Here is a 17,500-nt window from a genome sequence, read left to right on the forward strand (position 1 = left end):
GGTACCCTTGCTACCCGGATAGAAATACCCGATACGGTACCCATGCTACCCGGATAGAAATACCCGATACGGTACCCTTGCTACCCGGATAGAAATACCCGATACGGTACCCATGCTACCCGGATAGAAATACCCGATACGGTACCCATGCTACCCGGATAGAAATACCCGATACGGTACCCATGCTACCCGGATAGAAATACCCGATACGGTACCCATGCTACCCGGATAGAAATACCCGATACGGTACCCATGCTACCCGGATAGAAATACCCGATACGGTACCCTTGCTACCCGGATAGAAATACCCGATACGGTACCCATGCTACCCGGATAGAAATACCCGATACGGTACCCTTGCTACTCGGATAGAAATACCCGATACGGTACCCATGCTACCCGGATAGAAATACCCGATACGGTACCCATGCTACCCGGATAGAAATACCCGATACGGTACCCATGCTACCCGGATAGAAATACCCGATACGGTACCCATGCTACCCGGATAGAAATACCCGATACAGTACCCTTGCTACCCGGATAGAAATACCCGATACGGTACCCATGCTACCCGGATAGAAATACCCGATACGGTACCCATGCTACCCGGATAGAAATACCCGATACAGTACCCATGCTACCCGGATAGAAATACCCGATACGGTACCCATGCTACCCGGATAGAAATACCCGATACGGTACCCTTGCTACCCGGATAGAAATACCCGATACGGTACCCATGCTACCCGGATAGAAATACCCGATACGGTACCCTTGCTACTCGGATAGAAATACCCGATACGGTACCCATGCTACCCGGATAGAAATACCCGATACGGTACCCATGCTACCCGGATAGAAATACCCGATACGGTACCCATGCTACCCGGATAGAAATACCCGATACGGTACCCATGCTACCCGGATAGAAATACCCGATACAGTACCCTTGCTACCCAGATAGAAATACCCGATACGGTACCCATGCTACCCGGATAGAAATACCCGATACGGTACCCATGCTACCCGGATAGAAATACCCGATACAGTACCCATGCTACCCGGATAGAAATACCCGATACGGTACCCATGCTACCCGGATAGAAATACCCGATACAGTACCCATGCTACCCGGATAGAAATACCCGATACAGTACCCATGCTACCCGGATAGAAATACCCGATACGGTACCCATGCTACCCGGATAGAAATACCCGATACGGTACCCATGCTACCCGGATAGAAATACCCGATACGGTACCCTTGCTACCCGGATAGAAATACCCGATACGGTACCCTTGCTACCCGGATAGAAATACCCGATACGGTACCCATGCTACCCGGATAGAAATACCCGATACGGTACCCTTGCTACCCGGATAGAAATACCCGATACGGTACCCATGCTACCCGGATAGAAATACCCGATACGGTACCCATGCTACCCGGATAGAAATACCCGATACGGTACCCATGCTACCCGGATAGAAATACCCGATACGGTACCCATGCTACCCGGATAGAAATACCCGATACGGTACCCATGCTACCCGGATAGAAATACCCGATACGGTACCCTTGCTACCCGGATAGAAATACCCGATACGGTACCCATGCTACCCGGATAGAAATACCCGATACGGTACCCTTGCTACTCGGATAGAAATACCCGATACGGTACCCATGCTACCCGGATAGAAATACCCGATACGGTACCCATGCTACCCGGATAGAAATACCCGATACGGTACCCATGCTACCCGGATAGAAATACCCGATACGGTACCCATGCTACCCGGATAGAAATACCCGATACAGTACCCTTGCTACCCGGATAGAAATACCCGATACGGTACCCATGCTACCCGGATAGAAATACCCGATACGGTACCCATGCTACCTGGATAGAAATACCCGATACAGTACCCATGCTACCCGGATAGAAATACCCAATACGGTACCCATGCTACCCGGATAGAAATACCCGATACAGTACCCATGCTACCCGGATAGAAATACCCGATACAGTACCCATGCTACCCGGATAGAAATACCCGATACGGTACCCATGCTACCCGGATAGAAATACCCGATACGGTACCCATGCTACCCGGATAGAAATACCCGATACAGTACCCATGCTACCCGGATAGAAATACCCGATACGGTACCCATGCTACCCGGATAGAAATACCCGATACGGTACCCATGCTACCCGGATAGAAATACCCGATACGGTACCCATGCTACCCGGATAGAAATACCCGATACGGTACCCATGCTACCCGGATAGAAATACCCGATACGGTACCCATGCTACCCGGATAGAAATACCCGATACGGTACCCATGCTACCCGGATAGAAATACCCAAACTTGTTACCCGACCGAGAACATATTACAGTGTTGCTCAAGGGAATCCAATCCCGTGAGGCAATGCCACGTCGGGCACTAGACCTGCGGACACCGCGGTGTGCACTGGCCCAGGGCAAACGCTTAACTCACGAAGATCGGATTTCACTGAACAGCACTTATTTATGTTAAAACCTGTTCAGCGCGAATCACGCAAATGCACGAGATGGTGGATGTAATTGGCCCACGGATGACGTGCATAACTTATACGCGATGCGTACAGTGAAAACGAACGTACTCACTGAGACATTCGTGGTCGATGGATCTTGTCCCTACATGAACCAGTTACGTGCTGGATGAACGACGACTGCTCTACTATAGTACTGATGGCCGCACATGCCGCTGTGCACACGTACATAGATGTCGCCCGCTCGTGGACACCCGTTACCGTACCCGAAATGAAAGTGTTCCTGGGCTTGCTCTTGAACATGGGCCTTGTTCCTAAGCCCGATCTTGACCACTGTTGGAGTACGGATCCCATCATCGCCACACCGTTCTACAGCCGCAATATGCCGCACGAGCGCCTCACCTCTACCCTGAACTTTCTGAACTTCATGGACAACACTGAAGAAGATCCCAACGATAAGCTCTCCAAGATATGGGCTTTTCTGACGTTGCTTCAGGAGCGATTCATGAGCGTTTACACTCCCAACGAGTAAATTTCAATAGACAAGGCCGGAGGAACTGGTAGCGTTCAAGGGAAGAATATCATTCCGAATCATTCCGCCAATATATTCCGTCGGAGCGAGCACGCTTCGGCATGAAAATCTATGCGCTCTGCGAGGACAGCGGTTACCTGTTCAATTTGATCGTCTACGTCGGGGAAGGACAACGAGACCTTCTGCCCTGAGAAGGTCAAGGAGCTCGGCGTGTCCGGTGCGGTAGTGCACAAGCTCATTGAGCCGCTTCTCGGGAAGGGGTATGAGCTGTACGTGGACAACTGGTACACGAGTATCCCGATAGCCACCTACCTCAAGGGCAACGCAACGGGTGTGTGCGGTACCATTCGCAAGAACCGCATCGGACTACCGAAGCGTATAGCAAATTTAAAGGGGCTGAAGAAAGGCCACTTTCTGTACCGGAGCGGTGGTGGCATGATGTTCATAAAGTTGGAGGACACAAAGGAGGTGCATTTTCTGTCCACGATGCACAAGGCAGAACCCACTGGCAAGAGAGATCGGCAGCGCCGCCCAGTCCGCAAGGTTCCTCTTGTAACAGGACTACAACAAGAAGATGGGTGGGAGTTGGCAAGAATGATGAGATGCTGTCGTTCTATACCGCTGCACGAAAGTCCCAGAAGTGGTACAAGAAGCTCGCCGTGCATCTGATCGAGCAAGCACTCCTGAACGCGTACATACTGCACAGGAAGTCGGTTTTGGCTCCGCGGGTCATTTACACACCCTGGCCGTGCTGACCGGGTTAATGAGTGTGCAACTGCCTATCTCTTCAGCTGCGATGGGGTCTCCCACGGCGCGGAACGTCTTCATTGCGTCATTCTACGGCAGACAGTAAGATCAAGTGCGCAAGATTCCCGATACGGCGTGAGTTCATCAGGTTCAGTATGCATGGATCTACCATCCACTGTCCTGCTTTTAAACGAGAGAGCTTGGAAGCTCAGGGCCCTACGCTATGCTTTTTTGCCTTGATGACCTAGACAAAAAAAAGGATAGGGATTTTATAAATTCTTTAAAAAACTCCTTTTTTTTTAAAGACATAACCTGGGATTCGAACCCGCACTATCGCGCGCCCTGCATGCATCCCCGATACACTTCGCATACATACTAATTCTTCCAAGTTGTTTCACATTGCGATCTTGCATTTGAGAGCCCTATTTGAATATGCATTGTGGCCAGCCGTCTTTGATGGCACGGTACGGTAGGGGATAGGGACGGGACAGGTACGATCGAGGGTAATACGACACCGTCTCCCGTACCGTACCGTACCATCAAACACAGCTGGCCACATACAGCTGCCCGCAATATTCAAATAGGGCTTTCAAACGCAAGATAATAACGTAAAGCAACTTGGAAGAATGGGTATGAATGCGAAGTGTATGGGGGAATGCATGTAGGGCGATAGTGCGGGTTCGAATCCCAGGATATGCCTGAAAAAAATAGGAGAATTGAAAAATTTATAACATCCTATGCTTTTTTGCCGTCAGATACGGATAGCGCCAGGCGTGACACAAACAAACAAACACACAAACAAACACCAAATTAAAGCTGTGTGGACCCTGGCTAGCGCCAGACGTTACTGAAGTAACGTCTTCTGCATAGCTACGGGAATAAAAAATTCTAATGAACTACAATAGCCATGGTGTACAGTGCTGTTCAATGATATCCAGTCGAGGCACTCAAGTACGCGCCGGGCGTTGCCCAGGCCCCAGGCCTGCCTTCACTGGCCTGCGACATGGTGCAAGGCGCAAACTTGACCCGGGCGACCGGATTCCATCGAACAGCACTGTACAAGTCTTTGCACTGTTGTCGTGCAGCTTACGCCATATTGATATGCATTCTCGGATGGAGAGCTAAGGATTAAAATTTAAAAAAAAGAGGACCACGAGTTTACAAGTTATCCGTTTTGTCCAACACTAACGGTTATAAGCAGAATACTGCTAACGGATAACTTGTAAACGTATGGTCCTCTTTTTTAATACATGCAAGTGTTCGCATATGCTGAACGAACAAATACTATCCGGGCGTACCAGCAAGCCAAACGGGCAGCCACGAAAATATGCCGGTATTGGCAAATAAACGAGAGAGCTTGGAAGCTCAGGGCCCTACGCTATGCTTTTTTGCCTTGATGACCTAGACAAAAAAAGCACAGGGATGTTATAAATTCTTTAAAAAATTCCTTTTTTTTTTAAACATAACCTGGGATTCGAACCCGCATTATCGCGCGCCCTGCATGCATCCCCGGATACACTTCGCATACATACAAATTCTTCCAAGTTGCTTCACGTCATGATCTTGCATTTGAAAGCCCTATTTGAATATGCATTGTGGCTAGCCGTCTTTGATTGTACGGTACGCTACGGGATAGGTACGGGTCAGGTACGGGACAGGTACGGGACATATACGGTAGAGGGTAATACGCACCGTCTACCGCCTTGATGACGGCAAAAAAAGAAAAGGGATGTTATAAATTTTTCAATTCTCCTATTTTTTTCAGGCATTACCTGGGATTCGAACTCGCACTATCGCCCTACCTGCATTCTACCGTACAGTTCGCATTCATACTCATTCTTCCAAGTTGCTTCACATTATGATCTTGCGTGTGAAAGCCCTATTTGAATATTCCGGCCAGCTGTGTGTGGCCAGCTGTGTTTGATGGTACGGTACGGTACGGGGCAGATATGGAATAGCGCCAGGCGTGACACAAACACACAAACAAACAAACAAACACCAAATTAAAGCTGTGTGGACCCTGGCTAGCGCCAGACGTTACTGAAGTAACGTCTTCTGCATAGCTACGGGAATAAATGTTACAATGCTGGCCTACTCACGCAATACTCGGTCGTATCGTCGGCATGGGCCTACAGGCGAGACTGCGCAGGCCAGTGATGCACGCTGCCAGGTCAAAGTCCAGAACCGGGGCTTCGCACAGCTCCGGCACACTCCACTCGCATCTGAAACGCACACACAGAGAGAATGCAAACGCGCAATCGCAGCGACGAGAGCAGCACGAGACGTCAGGGACACTTGGCCACTGCACGGTGAACCCTGTCTAAGACGACCGCTCAAAGGACTTTCAAAGTGTGGTCTCTGTCACCAGGTGGTCTCCTTATCCAGTGCCATTTGACTGGAGATAGAGATAGCATCCCCTGGTCCTGGCTGCAGTGGTCTTCTGGGACAGGTGGTCGCCTTATCCGAGTGGTCGCCTTGACAAGTTCTACTGTACAGGTACCGGCACTGATTAGATTACCATGGTAACAACGCTATACACATACCCCAGCCCAGTGCATGCTAAGTGTGCAGTTGCGTGGTGACGTAGGGAATTCCAAACGCTAGGTAAATAATAATAATACATGTACACAGTACTGTTGGGCGCCGAAGAACGGCCAGGCTAGAATTTCAACAATTTTTAAGAACGGCCAGGCTAGAATTTAAACAATTTTTTACAACGGCCAGGCTGGAATTTCACCAATTTTTAAGAACGGTTTAGGCTGGATTTTTCGCAGATAAGAACGGATACCGCAATGTACACTATAATGTACACTCAGACGTATAACTCTGCATAGATGTACATGTAAGACTGTACCATCAAAATAAGAACAGGCTAGGCTAGAACCCTGCCCCCCCCCCCCCCCCCCCGTTCTTCGGCGCCCGGCGCAGTACTGTAGTAGTGCTAGGAGAAAACTCAGAAAAGCGACCCAAAGTACAGAGTCGGTACCCTGGACCAGCTGTGATTGCATCACTGTAGGTGTACACGCGTGCATCCAGCTATATTCACACACACACACACACACACACACGCACGTACACACACGCACGCGCATGCGCGCACACACACACACACACGCACGCGCACACACACACACACACACATTGGGCCATCTAGGATACCACCGTCTGCAGAGACGGGAGGTGACTAGGCGGAAACTGGCGTACGTACTTGTTCAACGGAGCAATCTCCAGGAAAGCGTCGGCTGATTGTGTGAAGGGCATGGACGGCATGCGAAACAGAGTGGACAGGTGAAAGCGGATAAGCTCCATCATGGAGCTGGCCAGCTCACCGAGAAAATCCTGGGCACAACCATGAACAGAAGCACGAATATACAGGTTTTTCTGAATGACGCACCATAGTACATGTACAATAGATAAACCTAGTATTGTAGAAACAAGTGCTTTAGTCTGACAGCATATTACAAGGTGGTGGAACACCATGTTCGGAGCTCTACCGACCGTGGATGGTTGGAGTACGGTGCACTGTTTCCGAACACGCTGCTCCACCACCTTGTTTAATATGCTGTCAAACTAAAAATAATAGTTCTCCACTAGTTTGAGGGAAAGACACAAACGGGAAAAGTCTGAAGAAAAAATTGACTGTCACCACCAGGACTCGAACCAGGGACCCTCGCTTGTAGCTAGCGATGCTCTAACCACTGAGCTATGGTGTAGTCGTCATCCCAGCACAGAGACCGCTCAACATTTTCTTCAGACTTCTATAATAGTACATGTAAATTTGCCACTCAGGAGTCCATAAAATATCACTTTTGCCAGTCGGCTGGCTTCCGTGTTCGGGTTTTTAGTCTTAGAGTCAGTCCAATGTTTCTCACATACTAGGCAGCATCCAGCAGGTTTGCCGCCCAGCTGTCTTCCTTTTTTCCATTTTTTTCTCTTTTTTTACACCACAGTCCTACTGGAGAACATGCGCAGAACAAAAAGAAACGAGGAAAAGGACAACACACTGGGGATGTAGGGACGACGTGCCGATGTGCTGGGAGCAACTCAACCGACCAGAGGTCTCGGTGTCAGCTTTGCAACTAGGCATCAAAAAATGGGGGGGGGGGGGAGGTTGCACAAGAAGACCGCAAAACAAACAGAAGCTAGAGAATACCACAAAAATAATAACTTGGTGCGAAATAATGAGAAGAAAATAATGACGCCCCAAAGCGCTAAATACGAAATTAACCCTTTGTGACCCCACTGAAAGTACGACAATTTACTCACCTTCAACTAACATGCACTTTCGCTTGTATCTCTACCAAACATTCACCGATTTTTACAAACTAGCCACCGTTGGAAAGGTATTTCCAAGACGAAGCGACTAATACCACACTCAAGCCAGCTAGCTGCACGGCTTCTGCTCTGCGTGGCCTAGAATGCCGCTCAAAACAGCAGCCGTGCGCGAACAGCTTCAGCCAAGTTCAAACAGCCGCCATTCCATTCTCATTCATCACATCGACTTCAAACAAACTACAGCGGACGGCTCGTTTCAAGCGCAAAATTTTGGTGTGCAGCATGCTTGAGTATGACGTAGCATTCCGGGGAAAATACCCCGCCAAGTGCAGCGTGAATTTTTGAAATTTTCGATCGGAGTGCATTTTTCGGTTTTTCTCCGACTTCAAAGCTCACCACGGCGGCATCGTAACTCCAAGAGACTTCGGATAACTTCGACGTGATAGCCAAGGTTCTTCACGAAACGTAGATGCTTCGTTTATGAAAATAGATTAAAAGGAACACCAGAGATATATATTTTTAGTGCCACTGTATACCAATCGATCGATATCGATCGATGGGGTCACAAAAAAAATCATGGTTCGCGTGAGACTCGGCCAAAGGCCCAGTTTTCCGCATCCGCAGGAACGCCACCACCCTCTTGGATCAAGGCGCAGATGCAGCTCCTAAGCGGTGGTCACAAAGGGGTCACAAAGGGTTAAGAAAAAGGGAAATCATAAACCACCGAGCGCTACAACTGCACCAAACAACAATTTAAACAATTAAACTAAACTGGGTGAAAACCAAGAAATCATAACAAAACGAAACAAACTAATAATAAAAGGTAACTATTTTTATAGAAAAGAAAAAGGGACCAAGGAGGTACAAGTTCCGCTATAATGTCCACTAACACCACCAGTTACTAAACAATCAAAACACAAACTTTTTTTAAACTTTTTAATGGCAGTATACGATGTGATGGAAAACCCTGGAAAACCCGACACGGCTAGGTTGGGCATGCGGCCTACTCGTCGCTATGCTACTGTCCCCATTGCTGTCACAGATCGCACCCCAGCGCAGGAGGGGAAACCCCCACGTTCAAACCTGAATGTTTCTAGACTGCGGAGTGCACTAGCGGTCGCCTTGCAATCGGAAACTCCCGAATTTTTGCAGACCTTTTTTCACAACAGGACAGATACTCTGGTGGCGTAAATTCTTGTTTCATGTTTGAAACCAGAATTTCGTCTTACACGTGTGTGTGTGTGTGCGCGCGCGTGCGCGCGCGTGCGCGCGCGTGCGCGTGCGTACGTGTGTGTGCTTGGAGCACATGGTCTCACCTGGCATGCAGGTTTGGCTGTTGTCACTCTCAACTCCACACACACACACACACCTACAGTACAAGCTGCTGTTCCTGTTAGTATTATTATTTTATTTTTTTCACCTTGTCATGTCCTTTCCTCCCTCTCTCATAACAGCCACCTTCACTTCCTTTCCCCAGGAGACTCCCTTTGATAGGCATCCATTTGCCTCTGGAGAATCCTTGAAATATACATATAACTAAGTGTCAAATCAGTTGATCCCCCGAGCTGCAGAGACGACTGAGTTGTCTGATGATTGCCTAACGGCATGAAACTCAGAGTTACAACCAACCTGAACGTCCTCCGCTGAGTCTGCTATGCAACTAAGCATCAATATTATCAATACAAGGTGGTCGACTCTAGTCTGCACTTTACTTCAGAAACAGTTGTTTTTTCACAGTGCTGTCCGGCTGAATCCTACAGACAGCCTGAGAGTGATTTCCTTGAAATTCCCGGAAAATCCGATCATAGAAGAATTCTAGCACCATTTGATTGGGTTAAAAAAATTATTATTTTTAACAAGATAAAAAGGATCTGGGGAAAATTCCCATCAGAGCACACTCCTCTCATGGTAGCTCACCGTTGCCTGCCTGCTCATAGCCGTCGTGTGTACAAAGCGGGCACCTTGCTGTTTCTGCTGCTGCTGCTGCTGCTGCTGCTGAGATTTTGCCCACCAAGATAGGGGTGATTGTTTCGTCCCAGGTGCTGTGGCTGCTGCTGCTGCTGGTGTTACAGTAGTTGGCATGTTACGACCAGCAGCAGGCAGGGAGCGATAGGTCCGTACGATACCGGCTGCATCCTACGTAGTTTGGCCAAAAGAGAGGTACATACAAGAAAACACGAGAACAAGCATAGATACTGGGTGGATACGGCACATTGGCGGCAGATACTCGCACAGGCGACTGAACACGACATTCTAAAACAATTCACGATAACAAATGCTGGGTCTTGAACTATACCCCCTCCCCCCCCCCCCCCCCCCTTCAGCACACACACGCACATACATACACGCAGAAAACCCCGCATGCCAGCGTTTTATCAGGAGTCAACTACACACCCTCCTAAACACATACTGTAGTGTCTTGTATAAAAGCCTGCCTTGTATAGAAGCCTGTTTGGAATACAAGCCTGATTTTTAAGATATACTGTCGGCACATATTAAAGCCAGGTTTAGTGTTGACATACATAGAGATACGTGGTTTGAATAGTAGCCTGACTTGAATAGAAGATTACAATGTAATACTGATATCGGCTTATAAGGCCGTAAGCACCTGCTTTTATACGCGACATTACGGTAACCATATGGCCAGCACATGCTCAGGAGAACTACGTCGCACGCTGCTGAGAAAGATTACCTTGTTGATTTGAATGAGGCACTGCAGGCCGCCCAGGACGCTCCTGGACAATGCGGCATTCCGCTTGCGCAGTTTCGTCAGAGTCCTCGTTACCGCGGGAACCAGCTGGCCGACCGGCGAGCCGTGGAGGAGCTGAGCAATGAGCTCAACGCGCTCGCGCACACTCTCGACACCAGTGTTGTCACCACCACCACTGTTTCTGCCACCGGCAGTATTTCCACTGTTACCAACGCCACTACTGACACCACCGGCAGTATTTCCACTGTCACCAACGCCACTACTGACACCACCGGCAGTATTTCCACTGTCACCAACGCCACTACTGACACTGTCGCCGCCGTCGCTTCTGTTGCCGTTCCCGGCCGTCGTCATGGCGTTGATAGCTTGCACGCTGGCCGCGAGCAGCTGCATTCCCAGCATAGAACACACGCGCGCGCACGCACACACACACACACACACACACGACATTAAATGAGCGAGAAGACCGCCAGATGAGACCTTGTCATCCGAAGACTTCCCCTTTCACAGCAAATCCAGGGACTTCCCCTTTCACAGCAAATCCAGGGACATCCTTATCACAGCAAATCCAGGGACTTCAAAACAGTTCCCGAGCCGAGAATAAATTTAGCTGAAGTTGCTTCGTGAAAATACCATATACTTCAAAAGTACAGCGAAACCTGTCTAAGACGACCTCTCAAGGGACCTTCAAAAATCTGGTCTCTGTTTCCAGGTGGTCTCCTTATCCAGGGTCGTTTGACTGGAAATAGCATCCCTTAGTCCTGGTTGCAGTGGTCTTCTAGGACAGGTGGTCGCCTTATCCGAGTGGTCGCTTTGACAGGTACACACTGTAGATAAACTAGCAGAGCGACCTGCAAGCAGTTTAATCCCAGCTACAATGTACCTTCGCTCCACTAGCGTAGACAGCAGCCGATAGCAGAGAGATTTTCTCGGAATGCTAAGCATACGGGAAGCAATATGTATGCACACACAGAGACACACGTGCACACATACACACATATACACACACAAACGTAAACACACACACACATATGCACACACACACACATGTACACACATACACACACATACACACACATACACACACACACACATGTACACGTACAGCAGTATGAGTTGCAGCAGAGGCAAGTCACTCTGAGCGAGACGAAACAAAACAAAACTTTGCCGTGGGCTCATTCCCCCGGAGTTGCACACTCAGCCGTAGGCGTATGTGCATGGTACTGTCGTGGATATTGAAATCCGATGGGATGACCGGGGCCGGCGCCCTGGCTGCTTTTAGTGCGTACTACACATGCACTGTAATTCAAGTACACACTGTAAAAAATGGACCAGCAGTGTTCACGGCTGCACGGCCAGCACCCCGTGGCCGCTTCACTTCTCAATGGATGCTAATGTCCGCAACATAACAGTACTCGTATGATAATTGCTTGTAGTTGTGTCATCTTATTATTTCCAATACTAAAAACATTATTCATACTTGGTCACATTTCATTTTTCATACTCGGTGTTGAATTTTTCATCATAGCATATAGTGTGTTTCAAAAGTCCAGACCTCTGGTTTCAAAAAACCGTTAGGCCAGCATCTATACCACATAAAATCTGTGATCACTTTGTGCATAAATTTTCGAAATTGGGCGTCTGTTATCCAATTACTTAGAAATTTACATGAGAAAAATTGCGTGAGCTGCCTGAGCAATATTCCGAAGAAATTTCTCAAAAAGTTCAAACCAAAATTTGAATTATTCGAAAAAGTCTAGAGGTCTATACTTTTGAAACGCACTATAGGAGCTGTGGCATCATGCATGATCCACAGCAAGAAGGCAGCAATGCCTGTACCTATGGTGAAGTAAAATAAAAGGTAACATAACATAACATGACCGAGGGCGAGGGGAATACCCTGTCACATGACCGAGGGGAATACCCTCAACACATTACACGTAGCTGGCCACGCCACATGAGAAAGAGCCACGGGGAATACCCTGTCACATGACCGAGGGGAATACCCTCAACACATTACACGTAGCTGACCACGTCGCATGAGAAAGAGCCACGGGGAATACCCTGTCACATGACCGAGGGGAATACCCTCAACACATTACACGTAGCTGACCACGTCGCATGAGACAGAGCCGAGGGGAATACCCTCAGCCGCTCTTACGCACGTGAACCGGACGACAGCTCACGGCTGCCGAGGCGAATGTCAAGCCAAGGTCTAGTTGAAACTCACCCATGTCTTGTCGTCGGGAGCAGCAACATCACTAGCAGTGAATAAGGAGCAGTAGCGGCACGCAAGGTTACGGAACAAGGCTAGCAGCACGCCAGTGCTGGGCAAGACAAGCTGTACGGGACATACGGCAGCACGTGGACATGCGCGTATGCACGTACGCACACACATGCACGCATACATGCGCTCACAAACACACACATACACACACACACACACACACACAGCATGGTACAATGGACATGAAAGCAACAAAAGCAAGCAGAACTCGGCTGAAAATATGACAACGAGTGCGTTGTGGCACTATCGGACTGTAGTACATGTAGTGTAATATCTCGTTACCTTGGTGGACTGTTAGTCGTAACTAGTAACTAACTTATAGGTCATTTTCTCTTTACACATTTATTACTATTGGCTCAACATCCGAGCAACATCAGTCCCTACATTTCTAGATGGCGGCCTTACCGGAAGCTTGCGGATGGATTTTTCCAGGTCGTCAGCGGTCACATGCTGGACGGTGTTCAACTCTGCAAGGCTCTCCTCCGTGGAGATGGAGAGAAGCAAGTCGTGGATCTCCTGGTCCGTTCTAAGTATAGGTACAGTGCAACCGATGCGAAAGCACATACGCATGTGCACATGCACACACGCGCGCGCGCATGCACACACGTACGCACACACACATGCACATGCACATTCACACACATGTAACCACACACACGCGCAAACACAAACACACACACACACACACACACACACACACACACAGAAAAGAGGGGGAGTGAGAATTACTTCGTGATGTACAACAAGATTATGTGAGGCATCGGCAGCAAGAACCGGGGTACTGACGATTTTTCAAAATGCCAGTATTAGCGAAAAACCGAATCGATGTCGTTGAAAAGATTTCTTACGCTATCGCTTTGATAGTGCCTTCTTCTTGGTGGCTTCACTATAATTTGTCGTCGTCGCCGTTTTAGTTTATCCGCCAAGCACTTGGGACGTCCAGACTTTTGGCTTCACGAATTGCTCCGCTTGTCACATCATTAAATTTTCTGTACACCATGACAATGAAGGAGATACCATCCTGTCCCCAGCAACAGAGCCAGCATTCACAAACGCCAACGCTAGCTACCGCCAACACTAGAGCCACACCACTCTCCATCGGAGAAAACAACAGCCGACCTGCCAGGCCCACTATACCCTGAAGACCAGGAACAAGCAGCGGATGGTGGATTGAAAACATGTGCATGCGAGTAGACACTACACTGCGCCGACCGCAGGCGAGGCAGCACTCCCAGAATGCGCCTTGACAACAGGAAGTTACGAGTCTGTCGTCGCGCTTGCCATTACATCGAACTGGGTTACAGCGGCAGACTTCAGCTTGGCAAAGCCGACCGCATTCATTGTGGCTCTATGAGTTTGTTGTGCTGGCTGTCGTTGAGAAGGAGAAACGCGGCCTCTCCACATGGCGCACAGCGTGGGATATGGATGGAATCCACCTCGACATCGAGGTTGCCGCTGTATATGTAGCTGCTGGTCTGCCGTCACGTGAAACTGAGCCTCTTCTTTGGAATCGGCGCACAATGCACATTTTCGCCCTGTCAGTACACAATGTCTTGGCGGAGAGACAGTTTAATCTTGCGGCGACATACCTGTCACCAAACGAGAGCGAGGTCAGCAAGCAGAGCTCACATCTGTTCGTACAGAACATTCTGCATGCCAACTCCAGCTCGCCTGGTGGTGCAGTGACCAGGGCTACCGCCAGGCATCCATTAGCAGTATGAAAGCCTACTGCCAGTCCATCACACCGGAGATCGTCGAGCACGGGAAGAACATTGCAACAAGGAAGGCATCCGGCGGCACTGCTGGTCGAACTCAAACATCCAGAGAGTTCTACAGAGAGGTCTGCAGAGGTGTGTTGGACCGACATCGTTTGAGGCCTCGCCATGCCAAAATGGTTGCAGCTTTGGAGGTTGAAGGAAGAGGCAGCGTCGTAACATTCATCCCACCTCGGCAGTCAGCTGCAAGTTTGGCTGCAGAGATGTTCATTTCTCGTTGGCTGAACGCAGTGAAATAAACGAGAAATTGTGTTCTTTGTAGATTTTTTTGGCACGTGGTGGAGGATGGATGTGAGGGCACAGTTTTTGCTGGAAACTGGTGCTGGCGTGGATTGCTGATCATTGTTTTTCTTCTTGCCAAGTGGAAGGTTGAAAATTCCGAGTACACATAGTTAGTTGAGAACCTTTTCATGATCAGAAATGAGTCGACGTGGTGTAAGCGCTGCAGCCAGAGGCAGAGGTAGAAGAGGTGAGAGAGGAGGTGCCAGAGCCTCGTCTGTTTTTGAATTCCCGGACTCTGATTTAGTTGGCAACACCTCGTCGTCGGAATACGAAACCGCCAAAGAGAAGCAGCCACATTGTGCAACTGAGGCGGAGGCTCTGGCGCCTCCGATAAATCGCATGCCGCATTCCCAGCTGGAAGCAGAGAGAAAACTGCTGGGAATGAAGATCCGGATGTTGGAACGGAATATCAGAGGGTTGACAAAACGAGGCAGATCCTTGAAGAGGAAAAGGCCGACGGACTCGTCAGACACAAATTCCCAATCGTCGTCGTCAGAGTCATCACGGTCTTCCTCCTCGTCACCATCTAGGTCGAGGTACCCAAGACGGAGGAAGAGCCTGAAGTCAACCAGCAGTGACACCGCGAGCTGGAAGTCCAGGAGCTACGCGACGCAGTTTGAGCTGAATTCAGAGCTGCTGGATGTACTTCACGCATTGAAATCCAAGTCGAAGAGAAAGAGAAGGAAGGCAGCAAGAAAAGGTGAGAGATTGCTAAGGAAGAGGCAAGAGTGGTCAAAGAACGCTCTTTTCCGGCTGCACAACGAAGCCTCCCCCTTTGCCTCGTCGATTATTTCTCCTCCATCAGAATGAGTCTGATGGTCAGGTGAGAATATATTATTTACTTCTACTCGTTTCATCACAGCGGATTCGTGGTCAACTCTTCATGGTTGCATGCACTAAAAAATGTTTAAATGTAGTGCGTGGAACGCTGCTGTTCTTCTTATTCTTAATCTGATAGCCTTCGGGGGGTTCTAACAATCTTGGGCTCAACGGAAAGCTCTGAGCAAGACAAACGCAGCCATACCCAGCTCGCAAATGACAGAGTCGTAGGGGTAACGTCGCAGCGCGGTGCGAGCGCTCCAATGCCAGACCTACGAGAGCGGCACTAAATCGTCAGCCATTTCAACTATTTCAATGACAGAACGGTCATTTTGCAGGAGAGAGCTGAGATATGGAGCTGCAAAATGACGTGTGTCATGTGTGAATGCGTAGGCAGCGAGTCAGGGAACCCCCCTTGCGTGTGTTTCAAATTTACGTCGGCGAGAGCTGACTTGTGCCAGCAAATTTCGCTCGAGTGTCATAACTCTGCTCCAAGACCTCAGATCGTCTTCGGGTTTTTCGAGCCGACAGCTGAGGCCTTCCTGATACGAATAGACCTTTCGATCGTTGAATTCGGCCAAGGATTGACCGAATGGCGAAGGTTTGAAATCGCCTCAGCATGCACTGTACAGTCTGCCGGATTAATCCGCCCCTGTCGGTGCTAAAGGGTTACATTTCAGCATCCAAGGGCTAAGACGCTTTGACCGCCTCAAAATTTCAGCCTGTACTGCTGCTGCCTGTATAGTGTATACACTGTCACACTGAACTTTGAAAAACAAACGTGCGGCCGCAAAATAGCCGAAAATATATATTTGCCAAATATGGCACGTTCGGGCCTGGTTTAAATCTGGCTTTGGAAAATTTATTTTTCATTGCTATCAGGTTCGGCCTCATTTCCTCTGTGCTACGCTGATGAGTCCACAAAGGACGAAACAGTTCTGTCCGCGGATTGAGTATGCGCCAAATATTTGTTGATTTCCTTACAGGTGTCGAATCTACGAACTACCATATTATCATCTGATCCAATAACGGGCTTTCAAGACTAACTTACTCGACTAAGCGTGCAAATGATGGCTCTTTCTCCTCAGGATCCCAGGCGTAGGACAGTGATGCATTCAAGCTGAACTGCATGGCATAGAGTATAGACTCGTAGGCAATGCACTCCTCTGCAGAAGCTGCTGTCGACGGACAGGCTGATCTCAAGGTGGAGAGGTGTGAGTGCAGGCGAGACTTGATCAAGCGTACCTGCTCCTCCGCATTATCACAGAAGAAGAATGGACGGAACCTGTGGGGGAGAGAGAGAGAGAGACACGATGGAAGAAAGCTGTTACAGGCAACATGGTATATATTATAGCATGCTGTCGAAATCGAAAACAAATACACACACATGCACATACATGCACATACATGCACACCTTGAACCTTGAACGCCCATCCACAATCTGCACAATAGCGGTGTCAGGCTGAGCAGAAGCGGAAACGTCTTTTTAAGTCTCCAGGGCGGGAGAAGACACAAACACAGACTCACGGG

General features: G+C 49.0%; 1 protein-coding gene across 1 annotated transcript in view; it reads right to left on the bottom strand.

Annotated features, from left to right (window-relative positions):
- Positions 1-17,500, bottom strand: part of LOC135821072 (uncharacterized) — a 78,579-nt gene that overhangs the window by 33,371 nt on the left and 27,708 nt on the right. Inside the window, exons 12-19 of the mRNA XM_065334136.1 lie at positions 17,021-17,254; positions 13,499-13,619; positions 13,037-13,147; positions 11,690-11,743; positions 10,789-11,193; positions 10,014-10,232; positions 7,030-7,160; positions 5,921-6,043 (exon numbers count right to left, since the gene is read on the bottom strand). Coding sequence (XP_065190208.1) covers positions 5,921-6,043; positions 7,030-7,160; positions 10,014-10,232; positions 10,789-11,193; positions 11,690-11,743; positions 13,037-13,147; positions 13,499-13,619; positions 17,021-17,254 — 1,398 coding nt within the window. The remainder of the gene's footprint in view (positions 1-5,920; positions 6,044-7,029; positions 7,161-10,013; positions 10,233-10,788; positions 11,194-11,689; positions 11,744-13,036; positions 13,148-13,498; positions 13,620-17,020; positions 17,255-17,500) is intronic.

Source organism: Sycon ciliatum, chromosome 7 (genome assembly GCF_964019385.1).
Source record: "Sycon ciliatum chromosome 7, ocSycCili1.1, whole genome shotgun sequence".
Lineage (NCBI taxonomy): Eukaryota > Metazoa > Porifera > Calcarea > Leucosolenida > Sycettidae > Sycon > Sycon ciliatum.